A 22,143-nucleotide genomic window follows, 5' to 3' on the forward strand; every position below is an offset into this window, starting at 1 on the left:
TACCCTAACAGCCCAGTATTATTAAAACAACGTCGATTGTTTTACTTTTTTGTACGATAGATATATTTGATGGGAACAAATAGTGTCAACATCAGGTTTTCTCAACCCTTGTTCACTCAGCTATTTCATTAAGGACAGTCAACCAGAAAATTACAGTTTGAGTGAATGAATATGCTATTTGGTTCGCAACTTCGTCGCCACCGATTGTGTTTTCAATTAATATAAACTACGTTATGGCGAAAGTAGTAAGTGAACTTTGTCAAGTTAAAAAAACCCTGCCTATAGTGCGTATAGCGAATAAATGATTAGATGCTTAGCAAGCAGTGTTAAATGTAATCGTCCTTCGAACCGGATCTATGTACACCAGCCGGCCTAGCCAAGGTGACAGTCGCTATCGCTACGACAACGAAATGCTTTGTGTCTCTCTATCACTCTTCCATATTAGTGCGATAGCGACAGTTGCGTTTCGATCGCCACAAAACATAAGCGATTGGTACGTTGGCTACGCGGCCTGTAAATACACTGTGTATTTGTATTTTACTTTGTTTGTAGGAATGTCCGCACCGTGCACCCACTGCGTAAGTCCGGAGCGGACTGTCGTCGATTCCTATGGTATTCCTTATACGCGTGGAGCTTCGCGATCGTTCTGACGCTGACCATGTTCCTGCTGGACAAGTATCCTGTGGCTAAAGTCTTGGATGCGAACATCGGAGCGTACATTTGCTGGTTTGGCACGCGTAAGTCTTTAAGCAATTCATATACATACTTCTGTCATAATTTAGGTAGGTATACCGGGTGTGGCCTGTAACACGAACAAATAATTACAACATATAGAGACCGTGCGTGTTGGAGGGTTAGCCATCTACTGACCTGAATCGAAATTGAAAACAATTACTGCTTCTAAGCCCCCTATTTTGCTTGCTCTATTTCCCAAATCTAAAAAAACATGTAGTTTACAACTTTAAATGAATTCACCCACTTGGGTCTTGCGTTACAGATGCCGCTAGTAGCAAATCTCCGTAACAACGTGCTTGTCTTGGACAATTGTTTTTAAGGTTTTTAAATTGTTATTTTTTAGGACAAAATTCTGACTCGGACTGGCCACACTACATTTTTTTCGTAATCCCTATGGGTCTGGTGACGTGCACGAACTTCGTGCTGTGGGTGTTGACGGCGCGACACTGTGCGCGCGTCAAGTCTGAGGTGCACCGGCTGCAGGCGGGCTCCGTCGGCGATCGCGCCAAGCGCCGTTTCCGCGTTGATAAAGCTAAGTCAGTATTCAGAGCTTTTGATTTGTATTACATCACCTATAAATCACTTTTTCCTATAAACATCCTTACTAAAGTATTATATCCAGTTTTATGTAGCGTTAAATAATATTCTTACACGTTTACTAAATTAATGATTATTATATTAGTACATAATTATATAGGTATACCGTTTTATGCTAAGACTTAGTTTATTCGTTGTTACAGATACATATTGACTGGAAAACTGTGGGTTGTGATGGGCGCCGGCTGGTTGGTCGAGATGCTGTCCACGATGACCTCGAACCCGAGGTGGCTTTGGGAAATCATGGATCGTATTAATGAGCTCCAGGGAGTCTTCATATTCTTTATCCTCATAATGAAGCCGAAGCTCTATTACTTGATCAGGAAGAGATTAGGTAAGGGTGGCCGGATTAAAAAGGCTGATAGCAATGGACACTTAAATCTAAGACAATCTATGGTGTGCCTCAATATAAGTTCACATAAAAAGTTTGCAGTCTTTCTAAGATCACAGTCTGCACCAGTAGGTAATTGTTCTAACGTCTAGGGACCTGTTTCTTAGTAGCTTGTGACTCATATAAGTGAAAGCTATTATAGCTTGTCTTACGAGATACAATTTTTCTAACGAACCTAGGTTTTAAAGGCAGACGGAAGAGATAGGCTGTAGCCCAGCCGAAATATGTATGGCAACTATGTTCAGTCACTGTGTCGTTCCCATGAAATTTGTCTGAAGCTGAGCAACGTTTTCAGCAGCTGGCTTATGGCTTTTACATGCAGCTTATTTCAGACATTAGGATTATAGTGTTGTGATAAATAAAAACAACATATGCCCGTATAAATAAACATCTATGTTGGTTATGCTTATATGTTTGAAAAATTTGCCAGTTTCAGAATATTTCCAGATGAATGAATCTTGGATTATATTCGTTTAGCGATATTCTATCTGGCTATCAAAATACTGTCGTTGATATGATTGATACCACGTACCTATTCGGAGCTGATTTCAAGTGCCTTAATCGACAAATGAGTCGGATATGGGTGTACATGCACATTGATTATGTTGATTATGCTTAGTTATAAAACAGGATATATTGTTTTTGCAGGTTGCTCACGGATTCCGACTGATACAAGTATATATTGAATTTACTGTATTTTTTTATTCCTTGATCGTTACGTTAACAACGCTACTATTATCGTAGCCTGTAACTGTAGAGTTGTGGACTCGAGTAACACGATTGTTATAATATATGTATGTAAATAACAAACTAACGTGGCTTCTTCGATTCCCATAAAGTTATTGTTTCGAATTTAGAAAGTCTTAGTTTTAAATATTTTATAATACTATATTACATGCTTATTACATTTAATTATATATTTTCATTGCCTACAGCTTAAGGATGCTTTTCTTTCGAAAGTATTTTTATTTACTTTATTACTTTAGTGTGAGTTTAATTGAATATTACAAATAATTCTTTAAAGGCTGAAAGCTAGCAAAATTTGTCAGGGTAAAACAGTTAAATTTGAAGACCTCTTGGCCCAGGCGGTAGTGATACTAGTGATCCTGCCTATTACGAAGCAGTGTGTTTGTTTGTGTGTCTGTTTGTGTTTATCACAAATATTTGTTCCTGAGTTATGGATATTTTCTATCTAAGTATAAATATAACTAATATATCGTCGTCTAGTTACCATAACCATAACACAAGCATTATTGAGCTTACTGTGGGACAAGATAGATCTGTGAAAAATTGTTCTATTATATTTATTTTTAAATAGTACCAACTGAAGCCTCGAGGGTTTACTAAATTTCCTACCGATTAGCTTATATCATATGTTGTTGTTCAGCATGTCTTGGAGATCATGAAATAATTAAAGTCTTACAGCTCCTTGCTCGCCATAGCCATCGGTGAGACAGAAAAGTCAAAACATTTATTTTATGGGAGTCAATATAGGCTTTCAATCATCCAAAAGTAACTAAAAATTAAGCAAAAATACTGGTAGCAGCTTACGCTTATTTTGTAGATACTTCAAACACTAATTAAACTGGCTAATCTATTAATACTTCAGCGCCACTAAGAACTTTAATTATGTGCTATTCACATGTCTTTTTAGCATAACTGTTGTCGAGTATTTTACACCTAAGATTACATCACCATTCTCTAACCGGCACGAATATTAACAGGACTGGAGAAACCCGACGCGTTGAAAAACGGCACCTCGTCCTCCGGTCGCACGTCTTCCACCTTCCTCTCACGGACCATCAGCACTGATGAGCGCACTAACTTGAGGACTTCACTGCCCGAATGTGCTAAAAAAGCCTAGCTTGCGACACTTACTACGAACATAAGTATTTTACACATTTGTGTTTATAATAGTACCCACACAGTAGAAATCTGAAATGTATTTGTATCTGGAGCCGGCACCACGGGCACCGGCGCACTTCTACCTGATAAATATAATATTTAAATTTTGTCATTCTTTTGTGAGTGTATGAGCCTATAGGGAGCGTGCATGTACTGTAGACGGCAAAACAAACGCCTCCCATTCATTGACGCGGAGACAATAGATGTCAAGTTTCCATTTTAGAGAAATAGAGTCAGCGTGAAGAATAGGGGGCAGCGCTTGCTTAGAAGCGAGAATTGTTTTTGCTTTCGATTTAAGTCATGAGATGGCAGACCCTCCAACACGCACGGTCTCTATTGTGTAAACTTCTGCATTTAACTTTAATTTTACTGATTAAAACGATTGAAATAACTAGACAAATTATAATCAAACCTATAATATAAACATCTTCGTTCAATTAGATTGGTTCAAGTAAAACGGACTAAAGACTACTTAGACTTATTTCATGTCTTGTGGCTTTGCAGTACGTAGGTAATATCAGCCGTACAAGTGCATGGTGACTTTATCCACACTTTGTCAATGAATGCATACATAATTTCTTTACGCCATTTCGCAGCTTACTGTACCTACTTTAGACGTAGGCAGGTATCAGGTAGTTATGTTAAAATTAATGTAATGCTACTTAAACTAATATAAAAGATTCACCTGGGTATACATTATTATAACAATAAAAATCTGATAAGTTAAAAACTCCGTCTGACTAATAATTACATTTTAGAGACAAAATCTGCCATTTTCATGATTTGTAAATGTGTGTGGTCAACTTCATAACTAAGATGAAACTAATAGGGGGTATTAGGTACTGCAATGTTCTGCCGCCAGAGTGCAGCACTAGCACCTATCCTAAACCATAGAGTAACTTATACATACTGTGCCTTAAACTGGGGGCCTACCGCGAAACCCGAAATTCGCAAATTCCGGGAATCTTTCTCTTTTACTCTCACTAAGAAGTAATTAAAGTGACAGAGAAAAATGCCTGCAATTGTCGAACTTCGATTTTCGCAGTTATAGCCCTGTTTTTTGACAAGTTTTCACAGATAATAAAATATGACACTGATGCATCAAGGTTTCTTTACAAAGGGTCTACTGCAAACTACGATAATCGAAATTTAGTTATCTGTCTCTTTATCGCTCGATTATGCAAGAGTGATAGAGAGGTAAGACAACGAAATTTCGGTTTCTAGTTTCGCGGCAGACCCTCAGATTGTGATGGATTGTAGTAGTGGCGCCCCCTACGCAGAGTTTCAAGTAATATTCCCTATTAAATCTCATATATTGAAATCCGCCAGTCGGTGTAGGTTGTAGGCCGTGCTAAATAATTAGACATACTTTTATATGTGCGATAGACATATCCTCCGGCGGTTTGATAAAAAATAGGTAATATTTTGAGCTGTAAATATTTATTGAATTGAAGCTATTGAATATTTGCAAAACTGAAATAATATATTACCTACCTAAGTACAGTTCAGTAAAGGAGAGTAAAAGTAGTTAAGTCGGCCGTTTAATAATTATGGGTTTTGACTATATTTTGCTTTACGTATAAAATCTAGGTATAACTTTAGCATTTACTCTAGTCATAATTTAAGTAATTCATATGTAAGTGATAATTGTCTAGTAAGTATGTGTATTGAATTAATTGAGTGTTTAGTTTAGACATTAATAGGTAGTAATTGTGTTGTTAGTTATGCTATTTGATACCTACACAACATTGAACTTATACACAGTGCTGTAAAATATTGCCTTATCACCCATAAAAACAGTACATATAATACACTGTAAAATTAATTAATTTATAAAGTGGATCAACAATTTCATGTTACTATTATATTCCTTCACTTTATAATAGCCATTGACTTAGTTGTGTGCTAATAGCCGTCAATATGAAAATAAAAATTAGAGGAAAGCTACAATTTTACATCAATTATATACCTAAACGCACAATGAAATTAAAAATAATTCACAATAAAATTATAAATAAAATAAAATAAAAGAATTTGTCATATTATATTCGATATTTTTTTTATAGTTCTTCTGCGTTACTTAAAATTATTTCAAAATTAACTGTAAACTTTACTTAAATAATATTTGAAGTAAAAAAGATAATCATGAAAACTGGCTTTTTTACTAACTCGCGGAAATTCTTATAAAAACATAAAACCCTGCGAAAATATTAGTGGCGGTTATTGCTATCTGTTCCAAATTTTAGCTCCGTCAAACAGTCTCTGAGAAAACTGCATTTAACCGATTTGCAAGACCAAAGGATTTCATAAGTGTTCCGTGAACAAAGATTTGTACGCAACACTAAAAATACAATTGTGTGCTATAATTGTAATGTTGTATTTTGCGTATTATTTTTAATCAAATCTTTATACCTTAACCCTTAAAAAAAACAATGTTATCCAGAAAAAAAAAACTTTTCTATAAGACGATCTTCGTCGCAAAACTGTACAAGTGGTTTATCATTCGGACTTTGTTGTTGATTTTTGACCAAATACTTGCTTTTGTCAGTTTGTTTCTAAATGATAGTGCTGCCCATGACAAAACAAGTAGTTGGTCAAAAATCAACAACAAAGTCCGAATGATGGACTACTAGTACACTTTCATGCGAAGATCGTCTTTAGAAAAGTTTATTTTTTTTCTGGATGACATGGGTTTAAATATAAAGCTGTGATTGAAAATAATAGGCAAGATACAAAGTTACAATTATAATATACAATTGTAGGGTTTTATGTTACCGTGTATTTTAATGCCTTTTATTACGTAGCAGTCACATAAACTACTATAAACCTATGATTTAAAAGAGTGATCTAGGGAAATATGATATGACAATGAGTGACGAGAAAAAGTTTATACATCCAGGAGATGGCTAAGTACAAAAACTATATCGCACTATTATATTATATATTATGTAACGTGGCTACAATAAAGCTTTAGATAGAAAAAAAATGTTTTATTTAATATTTATTCATCTTGTAATATTGATTAATTATACCTAAACTTCATATTATTTAAACTGAGTCAAAAGGTGAGAATATGACATAATTTGTGACGTTTTCAACTAAAAGGTACCATCTTGTCGATTGTCAATAAGGTTGATTTGAAATTGAAGCTTTATGGAAATAACCCTAAAACTATCCCTTTAGTTAGACTGACTAATGAAGGATGAACCTGCAAAAACGCGGCAATTTCAAATTTGTCTTTCCTTACGTAAGCAAAACGTACAAGTGTAAGTCTGAAATTACATACATCTGAAGATACAAGTGCGAAAAGTAGGCAACGAATGGCGATACATTAAAAAACGACCGAAGGAGTATTTTAAATCGACATACACTAGTTGCGAATTACTTTTTCCCACGTATATTGTACAACCTTTTGCTGTACATATGGACCTTTATATTTTCGACCTACGCACGAATAGTGCTAGTTACCGCACCAGGGAGGTACAGTAGCACCATATGTATTATAAATAATATTATGTACTGAAAATAATATAGATATAGAAATTAGTATGATAAAAAGAATCATGATTACAATCCTTGTAATCAAAGAGTTGTCTGCTACAGATTTTTTTGTAATTGCCGCGTTTTTGCAGGTTCATGTTTCATTAGCCAGACTTGGCCAGACTCTAATTTCATGCTCCGTTAGTTTACTACCTTATCTACCAAAAATTAAACACAAAAACTTTTTCCATAAATATAATTCTAATTAGTTATTATCACTGTAATGTTTCCGTAAGTAACATTTCATATAATATTTACCTACAAAATCGAATAATACGCATTATATAAATAAGTACAATATGGTCCCATAACAATTTTTAATTGGTATTACCATACATTTTCTATATCACTATAATTAAAGGAGTACCTCCTACACGTGGTACAAAATGCATCAAAATAATTATGACTTTAATGATTTTTTATTTACAAGTCGGTTTTTGAAGGCATATCTCAAATCATATTTTAATACTTACTAATTTCATTACATGTTTTAAGAGCGTGATGAAATATTTCTACACTTAAACCGTACTTTGTACATATTCAAATAGTATTTCTACGTTACTAGTTCATCTACAATACAGTTATGAATACTGTGAAAATACTTTTTCATTGGCACCTATGCAGACAGGCATTTTTAATGGTGTACCTATGTATACTTGAAACTATGTAATAATAAATAGGTAATATTTTAACTACTTATAATTTTTAAACAAAATAAATAGATAATTACAGTACCTATCTACTTGATGTTAAAAGCGAGGCTTACATTGAACTATCAATTTCTTAAATAAATAAGTATCTATATTTTGTCACAAAAATAAAGATAAACACACTTTTAAATACACGTATAGTATGTGTGAGGTCGTATGATAAATTAAAAAATAATTGCAATTAATATCTCGATGTTTTACAATATACTTATAGTTACCTTGAGGAGTAAAATTTACAACATGAATTTTTGTTTTCTTTACAAGTAACGAAGTCTACTTGATCATATGATCATATATCGTGTAAATTTCAAAAATATGTTTCGTAAATATATCACCATGCTGCGAGTGCTTTCAGTCCTTACCAGACTCTGCCGACGGTGAAACCGGCCACCGCAAGAGTCGGGATGGTAAAGACTGCAAACAATCCATCATACATTTCATCACTAATATAATATGACCTCAGATATCGATCGTTCGAAAAAGTAGGTAGGTATGTTCTAGTAGCTAAGAGAGTGAGTCGACCGGTCATGTTCGGTTATTGGGCTGCACGGTGATGGGCGCGGGCGCGGGGGAGCTGGCGGCCGCGGGCGCGGGCGCGCGCGCGAGCGCCGGCGACTCCGGCGACTCCGGCGCGTCCGCCTCCGCGTCGCGCTCCGCCACTTCTTCTTCGTCGATGATGGAAATGTCACGGATCGACGGACGATGCGATCGACGCCAGCCTGTTGAACGATTAGAAACGCACCTTAGATAGTGGTTATCCTTTGTTGTTACTAAGAGCATGATAAAAGTCCAGTTTTTAATTAATTTCTATTCCAGTTTAGCGGTACAAGCCCCAGGTCAATGTTAAACCATTCGGACCTATATGTATCGAAAAACCCCAAAGGAGACATCGCATCCATTTTATAATATATAAAAGAGTAGAAAATTGGTAGGTATGTTATTACCTGGTACCAGCTAAAGACATATTGAACAACTCCAAAGGAGACATCGCATCCTTTTATAAGATATAGACTCATAGACCAGTAGTCATTTACCAGCTAAGGTCAAATTTAATTTTTGATTACAACCACCACCACCACAGATCACAACTCTTCTGTTAAGATATAGGGTAAAGGCACCAGTGCTCAGCCATGCACCAGTGGTCAGCCTTTCTTGCTTGTAAATATCAAGGTGATATTATAGATTGATAAAGTATGAATTGTAAAGTAACTTAATTTTTAAAAGAATTGTCTATCATAAACCACAACACTACTTCAAAGAAGTGCTGTCTTCTGACATGAAGGGGTATGTGATATGCGCCATTTTTTTTGGAGCGTCACATGGTATTTTGATCAGACATTAGCAGCCGAAATGTGATATTTTTTTAAAAGAATGTGCAATGCTTCACATAATTAATACTTAATTTATCTGGAAAAAGTAAAAAATTATATAAATCCACATTAAAATAACTATTTTAAGGGGACTGCCTATTGGGAACTACTTTTTAAAAAAAAATCCAATAGTCAGCCTCCTCTGGCCGACTTATGGGTTTAGGGCAGTAATTTTAAAAAGATCGTAAACCCAGAAGTCGGCCGAGGGAGGCTGACCATAGGTTTCAAGGTTTTTTTAATTTTCAAATGCAAATATGCAATGTAAGTCGTTAATTCAAGCACCTTTAAATATTTACATTATTATGATTTTATTTGATTGAAATAATTTAATACCCAGTAGTCATCCTGTGGCTGACTACTGGACACTGGAATCACGGAATTCAGAACCCAATAGTCAGCCGGTAAAATGGGATGGCTGGACACTGGGTACTTAAAGACACAGCCTTTACCAACCTTACCTTACTTAACCTTAACCAACATTGGTAGACAGGGGGTGTATTACTGGCAAAAAGGCCCTTTCATTATTTTTAATGAAATATTTCCAAAAGCTTAATTATATTACGTTCTATTTTTTATATAAATTGAACTTTATTAAATTATTGAAGAGTAAAAACATTCATCATTCTTATTGGTCAATTAGTGGGCAAATGAGACGTTCTTGAATATAGAAATTTCGTAAAAAGGTTGACCCTGTGCCTTTACCCTAGGTAAACAAAAGTCCTTGCATAGTTTTGATTTAAGAAACAAAAATGTGTTAGGTCACGTTTTATTACGAATACCCGCAGAAATGCGGTGTTTATATACTTCCACATCAGCTAATGTACAGAGATATTCGCTAAGATGACACCGCGCCAGGACCCCCGTTCTGTGACAAACATTTCAATTCATATTCGTTCCATCCATGGGTTCACTGCAAACACATCTGGATTCAAAGCCTGATTGTCTGATTTATCTGTTAGCTTTGATAAATTCAGATCTTCAGTTTTAACTCGCATCACATCTTATTTAATTACTTCAGAAATTATTAGAAGATTCACAAGCTTTGATGAGTTCATATCTGTCTGCGGTAACCCTTACCATAGAGAAATAAGTATGCTTAGAGTGCTCACTCTATATATGAGTGTTCTAACTTAATAATATTAAGTTGTGTGAGAGGTATGGTAAAACGTATTATTAATAATAAATAAGTTAAATTTTGCTGAAAAAAACGTGAAACCTGCGATGGAAATATATTATGCGAAAAAAATGTAATAATGTTATAAATATAATCCAGAGGCACAGCAGATTATGATGGCACGGAATGTCTCTCTGTATAACAAAACAGAATATCAAGAGCGGCTTACCTTCTAATACAGGCGGTTTAGTGGTCTTGGTGAGTAGTCGAGGGCCAGTAAGTGTGATGACGATCGCCCCGAGAGGAGCGGTGATCACAATCGACAGAATGCAGATATTAAGGACGATGTCCGCGTATCTCTCCAACTTGGGATCTATGGATGTACCCGCGAGTTCAGCCATCTTCTTTACAGAGTCCATAGCAACTGGTCCCAGCGCAGCCTGTTAAGTAAAAACATATTTTGCTTTAATTTATTTGCCCGTACATTGGGTTAACTGTCATTTTACCCACTCAACCATTATTAAATCTGAACTAAAAAGTAGATTCAGCCATTTAAGAGTTAATGAAAACCTGATTTTAGTGCCACCTACAGGGTCTAATTGGAAATTATGAGACCTCATCAAATAGATATGCACAAAATTCCTCTTATATCGATCCAGTAATTAAGAACTTCATAAAATAGTAGGTGAGTTGAAATCGTACCTGGACGGTAGCTTTGGCCATCCAAGAGAGACCGACGAATATTTTTTCTTTCATGTTGAGGTTACTTCTCACAGCGCAGGTGCTAGTAAGTATGGCGCGAAGAATCATGCATCCAGCCAAAATCCCTCCACCGACCAACACCAAGTCTAGTTCTAGCTCTGCGATCTGTAAATTTATAAATAATGATTCCAGTTACTAAATAGCGGATTTGCTTTGGAAGTTAATTTAATGATTTCCTAGTCGCTTTCAATCCCAGCGATTGCGTTAACTGGATATTAGTAAAGAAAAGATGGTAATCATCAATACAAAATTATTGAAGTAATTTAGGAGTGAATCTGCTCCGCTTCTTAGGACGCCTAGGTACTTGCTCGCGTTCGTCGCATAACCAATGTTGTTGACAAAAGGTATTTTCACGTCAGTAGCTCGAACAAGGGTAATTTGCTGCTTAAAAACAGTGAGCAAAATCGCATTTTATTCACTGAGTGAGACAAAATAACATTCAAGTGACCTTTATATTCGAATGTCATTGCAACGTGCGGAGCCTAATAGAAATTCGAAATATTTGAATTATATTGTATTTCTCCCTTTCACGTCATTAGCAAAAAGAAAGAGACAAAAATGCACACAATTCAACGGTATACTGACAGTTTATAATAGACCCCCAAAATAAGTCAGACCGCATCGTTCCAAAACACACTAAGAGACTTCGTTCGTAATAATTAATTAATGAAATAAACGTTGAAAATTTAATGAAAACACCATATTTTACGTATTTCAATTTCGTTATACAATCAAAACAGTGAACTTAAAAAAAAACGCAATTGTTACGCAAAGTAAATAATTCTACTTTTAACGATCTCTACTATAGGTAGTTGATAAAAGTTGTATCCGCAATTCGGTCCGTATCTTACAAAGTTTTTTTTACAAAAAAGTTGTCGATTGATTTGTCAATTTATGTTCGTTATTTCATTATTTCCGTATTATTTTATTAAAATTTCTTTAGTTTTGTTTTATTGCGGTAATTAAACTTAATTGTTAGAAAACCTTAAGAAAACATGAGTGATATAGTGATGAAGACGGATTACATTTTTCAGGTTGTATTTTTACCTTCTAAATATGTTCCAAATATTCTTCTTTAATTTAAGAGCAGGGCTCTTGTCGGTGCAGCTTGATGAAGTTGTCTCCACCTTGGTTGATCCGATGCCAGCCCTTTAGTATCCTGGTACGACACGGCTCCTACATGCTCCTTTACTTGGCTCATATAACCTTTTCTTGGTCTTTCCCTCCCTCTCCTTGCATTTATTTTCCCTTCTATAATGTTTCTGATGAAGTGGTCGTGTCGTAGCAGGTGGCCGATCATTTTTCCTTTTCTATTTTTAACAATGCTCATTAAGCTTCTCTTTTCCTTCACTCTTTTTAGAACGGCTTCATTGGTTACTCTTTCTGTCCAACTTATTCCTTCTATCCTTCGCCAACACCACATCTCAAATGCTTGTAAATATTGTTCATCTCTTTTATTTAGTGTCCATGTCTCACATGCATATAAAACGATAGACCATATGTATGTCTTAATAAATCTCTTCCGTATGTTTAAGGATAGACGTGATTTGAATAGGCTTTTCTTCTTATAGAAAGTCTGTTTAGCCATTGCAATTCTTGCTTTTATATCTGGAGTACATCTTGAGTTTTCTGTTATGATATTAATTTTTTTGATACTTCCCAATATTTGAAGTTCTTGATTTGTTCTATATTTCTTCCCCTTATTTTTAGCTCACTCTTTTTACTTTTTACTTATTACCTTTCTTAGACACTTCCATGAATTTAGTTTTATTGTTATTAATTTTTAGTCCAAATTCTCGAAATATTTTATCAATTGTATTTACCAACTTCTATGTTCCAAATATTTCGTAAAAAGTTTTGTGTACTCCACGGGATCAAAGTTATTTATCTCGTGCGCTTTTGAGTCCCTTACTACGCTCCAGATTCTAAATTAGTGGCATTAGTATTTTTATGACAGCACAGCAGGGATAGGGGAACATACCCATACTACGTGACAATTTTTTTACAACATTTTACCCCTATCCTTCTCCTATATTTATTAATTACTATTTCTCACGTAGTAATTATTGCAATGGATAAATACAGTTTATTATTTTTAGCAAACAAGGCTAAATTAAAATAAGATGGCCTAAGAATTGGTAGGATAGGTTTCGATGCTGCTATCACAGGGAGGATGTCAAAAATCTGAATGACATACCACAACTTGAGCGCCAGTAACGGAGAACAGCATGGGCTCGAAGAACATCCAGAATATTTCGAAGGCGGTCGCTACAGGGTTGTCTTCCATCTCCCAGCCCTGCTCCGACCAGTTCTTACCAGCGAAGAAAGCAAATGCGATTACCGCTAGGGGACCTGCAATTTTACGAAGATATTATGTAGGTTTAAAGATATTTATTCTTATAAAAGACATACAAGTCACTTACACGGGCACAGAATTATACAATAAAAGTAATCTTAATTACGGTAGCATACAAAGTCGCTCGAGAGGTATATCATGCTATTCATTTTTTTTAGGTGGGTAGTGGTTTAAAATGTATTGCGATAATTTAATTTGAAATGCATTAAATGAGCCTGTCTCCCTTAGATCAGACGGTAATTTATTATAAAGCTGTGCACCTTCATACGTAAACATGTAACACAACAAATTGATTATAAAATACATATTCCATTAATCCAAAATGATTTTGTGCATTTGCCAAATTCAGTTGAAGTCTTAGGTAATTTTAGATTCTGTGTTTTACGAGTATAAGCGGCAATTTCATATTTGCGCAATTTAAAAAAATACGCTTTTCCAAGTGAGCGAGGTGAGAAAAAATATACTTATTAGTTTCTAGATACTTACTACTACTAATTTTCAACCATTTAAAAACACATTTTCTTTTATAGATTTACTCATTAGGTACACAAGGTATATAAGTAGGTACAGTCACGTCTGAAAATATCGGTACAAAAAATGTGCCAAAAACATGTATACACGACTTTATTGCCCATATATTAAGGTATTGTATACATATTTTTGGCACATTTTTTGTACCGATATTTTCAGACGTGACTGTACCTACTTATATCTTCACACAGCATCATTCTTACGGCTTCACTTAAAGAAACATATTATTTAAGTTTTCTGTATTTTTATAAAAAAGTGTACGTTACTGCGCCTCGCCCAAAAATGAAAATTTTTCAGGTAATAAAATTTGTGCTTCTGACAAAATACTAACCAGCGCCACCCCATCCGATTTCTTCCGAACCAATCACCGAGACTACCCCGCCCGCCAGCAACATCAGCACTCGAAGAGGCACGACAAAGGCGTCGTTCTTTTCTGGCACTACCTTCACCAAGTAGCCGCAAGCTCCACCGAACACGATTCCAACAATTATACTCAAAGGACCCTGGAAAGTAAAACATTTGACATGTTAATCGCATAAAATTTGGCCAAAGTTTAATGTGACTGGAGTAAAGCGTAACGGACTTTGGATTGAAGCTTAAAAATCGGCTAATCTAGAATGTTCAGTACCCCTAGTGTAAATAAATTCGATTTCGAAACGTGACGTACGCGTTTGCGTTTAGTCTCATTTTGTATTGGATTTAGAAAGAGCGCGCCAAGCGGGACGTTTTGGAAACTCAAAATCCTATACAAAATGAGACTTAACGCAAACGCGTCACGTTATGATGTCGATCAAATTTACACTAGGGGTACAGTTAAGATTAGAATTAATTTTGGTAAATAACCAGTTCGAAACAATGTCAAATTGCATTGTAAAATTACGAGAGAAGACTTGAATAAAATAATACTCTAAATCTACTCGACCAATTTAAGAAGGCTCCTTCTCCATATATATTGTTAGCAATTAAGTAGTTACAATCTTAACTCGATCGGATTATCATACATTACCACACAAGTGCGATAATATGGTAAATAAAAACCGGCCAAGAGCATGTCGGGCCACGCTCAGTGTAGGGTTCCGTAGTTACTCTCCCGTCACAATAAGCTAAACTGGAGCTTAAAGTGTAGTAAATGGTACCTTTCACCCGAGTTAAACAAATAGGCAAATTTGCATAATCAGTACCTAATTAAAGTAAGTCTTTTTACTATGAAGGGAAAACTTTTTGCGATAACTCAAAAACAGCTAAACTGATCATGTCCGCTATAGTTTTCATTTAATGTATTTCTTAAGCTCTACTTCCACGATTTTTTTCATATTTTTTGGACCTATGGTTCAAAAGTTAGAGGGGGGGGGGACACTTTTTTTTTTTCTTTCGGAGCGATTATCTCCGAATATATTCACTTTATCAAAAAATGTTTCTTGAAAACCCCTATTAGTTTTGAAAGACCTTTCCAACGATACCCCACACTCTAGGGTTGAAGCGAAAAAAAAAATTCACCCCCACTTTACGTGTAGGGGAGGTACCCAAAAAAAAATTAAATTTTTAGATTTTATTGTACGACTTTGTCGGCTTTATTGATTTATATATCCATGCCAAATTTCAGCTTTCTAGCACTAACGACCACGGAGCACAGCCTCGGACAGACAGACAGACAGACAGACAGACAGACAGACAGACAGACAGACAGACAGACAGACGGACATGGCGAAACTATAAGGGTTCCGTTTTATGCCATTTGGCTACGGAACCCTAAAAAAGCACACGTGTGTAATATCTAGAGTTATGTTATGAGCCTTAAAGCGGTTCGCAAGTGTGTTTAAAAAAAGTCCATGCTGTTTTTTTATTCCCATAATTTCGGTGTGCCCCCAGTAATTATTGAGTAAATTATCTGTAACATACAGACAGACTTTGCGATTTTGTGAATGAATTAATGTTAATTTGTGAAACCCTAAAAGCACCAGAGGTTGGAACATTGGCGTTTTCTATGAATGATTGTCACACGGGACCTAGTCCTCAAGGCTCAGGTCCTAGGCCCCTAAAGTGCAATTTTAACGATTATTGCTCGTATACTTTGAATAGGCGATAGAAGATTTATGTTATGGGCGAGAACAGAAGAACTTCGATGATAGTAAAGTATTCCTACTATGTAATTATTAGCTGTTGTTAGAAAATATACCTACATAATGATTAACATAAGTGATACGTACTTGGATAATATTCATAGTCATGGAGGAACTAGAGAACATGATGGAGGAGACAATTCCGAACACGGCTACACTGGCAGCGTCATCGACTCCGGACACGGCGAGGACCAAAGTCGGTATGCCCTTAGATACACCGTAGCCTTTGTTTCTGAGTCGGAATAGGCAAGGCACAATCACGGCGGGAGACACGGCGGCTATTATCGATCCTAAAAGGAATGCTGCAAGAGATACATTAATCTATGAGAATAAGCTTTTTAGTTTGATTTTGTAATATTGGATTTATTATTTGTAATATATAAAATAGAAATAGCTACATTTTTAACTGGCCATTTAGTCAGATTTAGTACCTAATTCTATTTATTTGCAATAAAGATCACTGAAGGAACACAAGCATCAATGATTAGTAATGTACTTTAAAGGGCCGTTACTAGAAATTAATGCTGGTTGAAGTGGCACTCAAAAAGGCCCACACTAAAAATAATAAATGATACCGTCGTAAAAAGGAGTTTCCCAGTTTGTCGGAATCTTTCATATGTATTACATTGACTTATGAACACTACAAAGTGGGCCAGTTTATTGGTGCGCAAATTGCGTTTGTGAACATTTTCGTTGATTTATAAAAAGGTTTTTAAACTATTTGCAATATGTAATTACATTAGATCACCACATTGTACCTACAAACTGGCATACAAATTGGTGCTCATGTTCGCTCGGCATTATATGAACGGGCCAGGCATATTCTTACTTTTGAAATCTTTGATGTATTGTGTAAAAAACAAAGTTTGCAAAATCAAATTAATAAATCGATTTCAGATAGTAATACATGGACATCATACCAAAAAAGAGGTGTTGCCTTACATCAAATGAGGTAGTTCTGTTATATAGGTATATATTGGTAGTGATAAAATAGTAATGACAAATTCAAGTTTTCCACCTCGAAAGCCCTTCGGATCATTGTGTGTATAATATACAGTACATGAGTACAGCGAGGGAAATTGTTATAACTCGTATATCTTTGATGAAACAGGCTGATCCTCTGAATCCACAGCACTCCTTTTGGGGCCAGCGTGTGTGGTAGCATTTCTTCGAAAACCTGATCAGGCTGGTCGAAATTGTCATTTGATGGTGGATTATCAATGAATGGTTTTTCAATGTTGGCACACATCTCCGGTCCTGTATATTCTCTCAGGATTGACCATTGTTGTATTTGCAAATAGCTGAGCATTTGAGTCCTGCTTTCCTGGAACCACAACTGCTGGTACCTACAACCTTTTTTGCAGTTACAGTTCAAATTTTGTAAACCTTTGAAAAGCCGTATCTTAAAAACTACTTGGCTTATTAAGACTAAATTATAGTCAATTAATTGCAAATATCATCTTATTAAAAGTGTGCATAGTGACTTTTGCCTTAATTCCGGTTCTTAGTGGAATTTTTTTACAAAAACTGAAAAAAAATCTAAAATTTAATTGATATTCATGTACTTTACAATGATTCAATTCAATTCAATTCAATTTATTTTTATTTCGGACCATGTCCATATTGTTAGTATACATTCCCTTAATCCTATGTTAGTTAACTACTATACTAACTCATAATAAACTATACACTAAGCCTCTGGATCCCATATGTACTCCCTCCCAGTGTTTCCAGAAGGCGCAAGCAGGCAATTCTAACACTAGGCGCAAGAGGCTGTTGGAACTGTCCCGCACGCGACGCATCAGGGAGGCAGTCCTTTTGCGTATTATTGCATCAAAGCAATCAGTGCGCGCCTCCGCGAACATACCTGACGCGCTGCAAAGACGAGGCAGTCCCAACAACATCCTGAACCCATTGTTGTACTGGACGCGCAGGGCATTGAGGGCCCTTTTAGTATAATTTGTCCACAGACTGCACGTGTAAAAGGTCTGGCAAAACGCTTTAAATAGCGTTATTTTGACATTCCCATTACATCGTGCAAACCTGCGAGACAACATATTACAACGTACCGCCAATGCCCTGCGCTCCCTCTCTATATCTACGTCGTCCTGGAGATTATCGGTCACCCAGTGTCCGAGATACTTAAAGCGCGTTACCCTTTTAAGAGCGATACCACACAAGCTGACAGGTGGTAGTACGTCAAAGGCCTTGTTACCTGCTTTAAAAACTAACAGCTCGCTCTTACTGGTATTGTACTTCAGACCATGAGCGACCGCATAATCTTCACACACCTTTAGGAGTTTCACTAGCGCACTGATTGATGGACACAGCAGCACCATATCATCTGCGTAGCTAATGTTGTACACCGTGGTGCCACCTACCGAACATCCGATATTCGTGCTGCTGAGTCCAACAATCAGCTCATCCATGTACAGATTGAATAAGCGCGGTGAGGTAAGTCCACCCTGCCATGATGCCAAGGGCTTTCGAGGTGGAAAACTTGGATTTGTTATTAACATTTCATCACTACCAACATATTAAAAAACCAGAACTGCCTCATTTGATGTTAGGTAAAATGTACCATTTCCATGGGCTATAGGCACACAACATGAAATCTTACTTCCGAGAAAACATTGAATTATAATTATAAACAATTGCTCAGAATCAATAAATTGAGATCATGGGTTTATCACATACGAAATGCCGGGAGGTAGGTATCAAAATAATAATTGAAAATGAAATACTATCAAAAAACCTTCAAAGGTTACCTACATTTGGTAGAAAATGTTAACCTAAACAAAATTAGAATTGTATACATAGATTGAAATTCTATTCAGAATTTGCTAAGGTAATTGTTGTATCTATTTGTAATGTAAATCGATTGCATATCAAATCTATTATTCATATGCAAGTATCAGTATCAATGACGTGAATGTAATAGTTGCTTTTATTGACTCGGAATACTTAGATAAAAAAAATAGCATTTTTTTCTTTTTCACAAGTCCAAAAGAGCGTGAGGTAATTAATTATTTACTTAGTATCAAAGGGGGCCATAACCCACGTATATTATACATATATGCGTTAAGCATGTAAATTAAATATTATTGTAAATAATTTCAACTTATTATAAACTTGTTTAATGTTTATGAATATTACATCTGTATAGTTACACAACTCTTTAAATTGAAATCGAGAATAGAATCTGACTGTTATTTTCTGATTGCCATGAAAGTAATAGTGTTTGCACAAGGTCAGATACTGAGACAATTCACATAAGACGATTCAAAATTGGCATCGTTCAATAAAGATAATCTTATTAACGATCCATTCTATTTAAAAACAATTTAAGTTTTCAAATTGGGCTTAATGCCTTGGTTCCGATTGGGTCCGATCCATTAAGTTTTGTACAATCGTGCAAATATCAGTCCGCGTAGCCAACGTGCCAATCGTTAACGCCCCGTAGGGAACGAAACGCAACTGTCACTGTCTGACTAGTGGGAAAGAGTGATAGAGAGAGATGACTACGATGCGCTACAGAGCGTTAAGGATTGGCTCGTTGGCTACGCGGCCAAGTAAGATTATTAGGAGTAATCATGACCGACATACCCCAATCCCAAGGTAGCCCCAGCAAGAAGTGCACCAGCACTGCGCACAGAACACACTCGAAGGTCCACGGTATCAAAGCTAGTTTAATTACAGTAAAGAAGAACTTTTTCATGGCGACGGGGTCCAGATCCAGGCCAGCTCGTGTCAAAATTATCGTTAAAGCTATTTTCCTGCAATAGATAAACATGGGATCAGTTATAATAATTTGTCTTTAACGCATACATTTATTTGCTGATTTCTTTCTGCTAGCGTTAATATAGTTAATGGCTATGCAATATGGACAAAGATCAAGAAAACGTTATTTTCTGATACTGTGTGATAGTATTTCAGACACGAGTGCTCTGTCTAAATAAAAGATGGTTACCTAGGCGATAAGCAGGACCCTAAAATACGTCTGTAGGTCAATATCTTTTTGCACTGGAATGATTTACAACTTCATTACATCATGTTACCAATGTAGCAAAAAGATAGTTGCCTTCTAAGACTATCGACACTACTAATTAGTTTAACTAATTTAACAATCATTTAACGAACCTTATATACGAGCAGACTTTTTGGTATTCTGCATCAAAGTGGACGAAACCAACATTTTTCAAAATAATTCCTACGATGAGCATTCCTATGAGGGCCGGGAGCGTGGTTATCTTGACCATCAGCCACCCGCCGAAGTAGGCCGCGATGGTGAGCGCGGTCAGCGTGAACAGCTGCCCGCCGGGCGCCGCGGTGTCGCCCATGATGATCCATACACCCGCCCACACCAATATGCCTGCACCAAAACACTTACATTACCACCTACAAATACCCCACTTTCATACAACTTTCTACGTACTTAAGTATTAATCGATTCATACAAATCGTAAAGGTTTAATTTACCAATGATGAATACTGATAAGGTCTGCGCGAACTGCCGGTAAGATGGACATAGCGGATATGGACATATCTTCTGCCAATGAGGAGGTTCCCACGAGGGAATGCCGGAGTCTTCTTGATGGCACTTTGCACAACAAGCGTACCACCACGACCTAAAATCAATCATAACGTTGTAGCCTAAACTCAAAACTAAATGATTGACTATGAGTCACTGTTAATATTCACCTTGAAAATACGCATGCTCACCTTTCTATGTGTTCACTTTGCTGGGATAATGCTTTTTTGGAATAAATAGAGGATGTCGTTGAATATTTCTTGTATCTTCCTTCGATGTGCGTTGGTCGATCTGAGGAGCAGACACGAGCGTTACTTGAGACTAAAGCGAATACAGTGATGGCAATCGATACAGTTAATATAGTATTGTCGTATTGTTCATGTCATGTGAACCGTCAACTGTCCTCAAAGACATCTGCCCGTTCCTACACCCGCAGCCGTTATTAACGCCAGTAATTCTCCGTTACTCGGAACCCGTTGTTTATTTTAAGAACGATCAAAACTTTGCATGTAAGCGTGAAGGATCACTCAAATTTCGATTCATTAATCAGATCCATTTAATACGATATATTATACATTCAAATCTTCGGACATTTTGAGCAAGTTTTGACTAGGTTTAGGTATTAAAGATCCGAAGTGAATAAGCATATATGAAACGTGGGTAAAAATAAAACAAGATATATTTCATCATAAAACCCAATTCAAAACTTTTGCAAAATAATAGAATATACGTAAATATATATAGTTTTAGGGTCTTCGGTCCCACTTGACCCGATTTCTTCAAAATAAATTTGTTAAAATGAATCAGAAATCTTTTTAAAAATCTAAGTTATATGGATACCAAAATCATTTGAAACTAAGTTAATTAATAAATATAAATCATATATTTATATTTATTAATTAACTAATTTGTATTAGTGCAAGATGGGCCTAGCCAGCCATATATGACATTATCTATGAAAAGGGACCTTTATTGTCGGTGGCGCTTACACCATTTCAACGATGCTCCCATATTATAAACAACGCCGCGCTACGCAGTGCGGCGTAAGCGCCATCGACAATAAGATCCCTTTTCATAGTTAATGTCACATATGGCTGGCTGTTCGTTTCTGTGAAGGTCACAGTTCTAACCGAACTTAACTTATCAATGATTAATGAGATACACTTTATTTTTTTTTTGTTTCAGACAAGATCACGCCTTTGGTACAAAATTATACAAACTGTTTCTTACGGAACCTACATCTATCCGACCCAATTGTCAACCCCACCTGCCCGCGCCGGCTGTCTATATGGGCAGCCGACAGCTGCGTCCTTAGGGACGCCGAGGTGCTCCCTGCTAGAAAACAGACGGGGCTCTGGCGACCGAGCAATGGCGGCATATCTATACTCCTGATCGGGCGAACGGTCAGATGAGGTACAGTAGGCGGCCTTGGGGACTAAATACAGAAGTGCAGAAGGAAGTGGGGCCCCACTGCATCAAGT

At 36.4% G+C, this 22,143-nt stretch overlaps 2 protein-coding genes across 8 annotated transcripts in view; one reads left to right on the forward strand and one right to left on the reverse strand.

Moving 5' to 3' along the window:
• Positions 1-8,123, forward strand: part of LOC133518267 (probable G-protein coupled receptor Mth-like 3) — a 36,062-nt gene extending 27,939 nt beyond the window's left edge. The window contains exons 5-9 of one of the 2 annotated variants that reach the window (XM_061851912.1): positions 553-737; positions 1,079-1,271; positions 1,476-1,666; positions 2,372-2,398; positions 3,448-8,123. In XM_061851912.1, coding sequence (XP_061707896.1) covers positions 553-737; positions 1,079-1,271; positions 1,476-1,666; positions 2,372-2,398; positions 3,448-3,587 — 736 coding nt within the window. In that variant the 3' untranslated portion in view covers positions 3,588-8,123. The remainder of the gene's footprint in view (positions 1-552; positions 738-1,078; positions 1,272-1,475; positions 1,667-2,371; positions 2,399-3,447) is intronic. The other variant, XM_061851913.1, reaches the window with a different exon arrangement.
• LOC133518264 (sodium/hydrogen exchanger 9B2-like) overlaps positions 7,350-22,143 on the reverse strand; it is a 73,727-nt gene continuing 58,933 nt past the window's right edge. For all 6 annotated transcript variants that reach the window (XM_061851901.1, XM_061851904.1, XM_061851903.1 and 3 more), the window contains 10 exons: positions 20,854-20,953; positions 20,611-20,759; positions 20,272-20,503; positions 19,738-19,907; positions 16,219-16,433; positions 14,343-14,514; positions 13,322-13,476; positions 11,065-11,229; positions 10,592-10,802; positions 7,350-8,597 (listed from right to left, as the gene is read on the reverse strand). In XM_061851901.1, coding sequence (XP_061707885.1) covers positions 8,404-8,597; positions 10,592-10,802; positions 11,065-11,229; positions 13,322-13,476; positions 14,343-14,514; positions 16,219-16,433; positions 19,738-19,907; positions 20,272-20,503; positions 20,611-20,759; positions 20,854-20,953 — 1,763 coding nt within the window. In that variant the 3' untranslated portion in view covers positions 7,350-8,403. The remainder of the gene's footprint in view (positions 8,598-10,591; positions 10,803-11,064; positions 11,230-13,321; positions 13,477-14,342; positions 14,515-16,218; positions 16,434-19,737; positions 19,908-20,271; positions 20,504-20,610; positions 20,760-20,853; positions 20,954-22,143) is intronic.

Source organism: Cydia pomonella, chromosome 5 (assembly GCF_033807575.1).
Source record: "Cydia pomonella isolate Wapato2018A chromosome 5, ilCydPomo1, whole genome shotgun sequence".
Classification (NCBI taxonomy): Eukaryota; Metazoa; Arthropoda; class Insecta; order Lepidoptera; family Tortricidae; genus Cydia; species Cydia pomonella.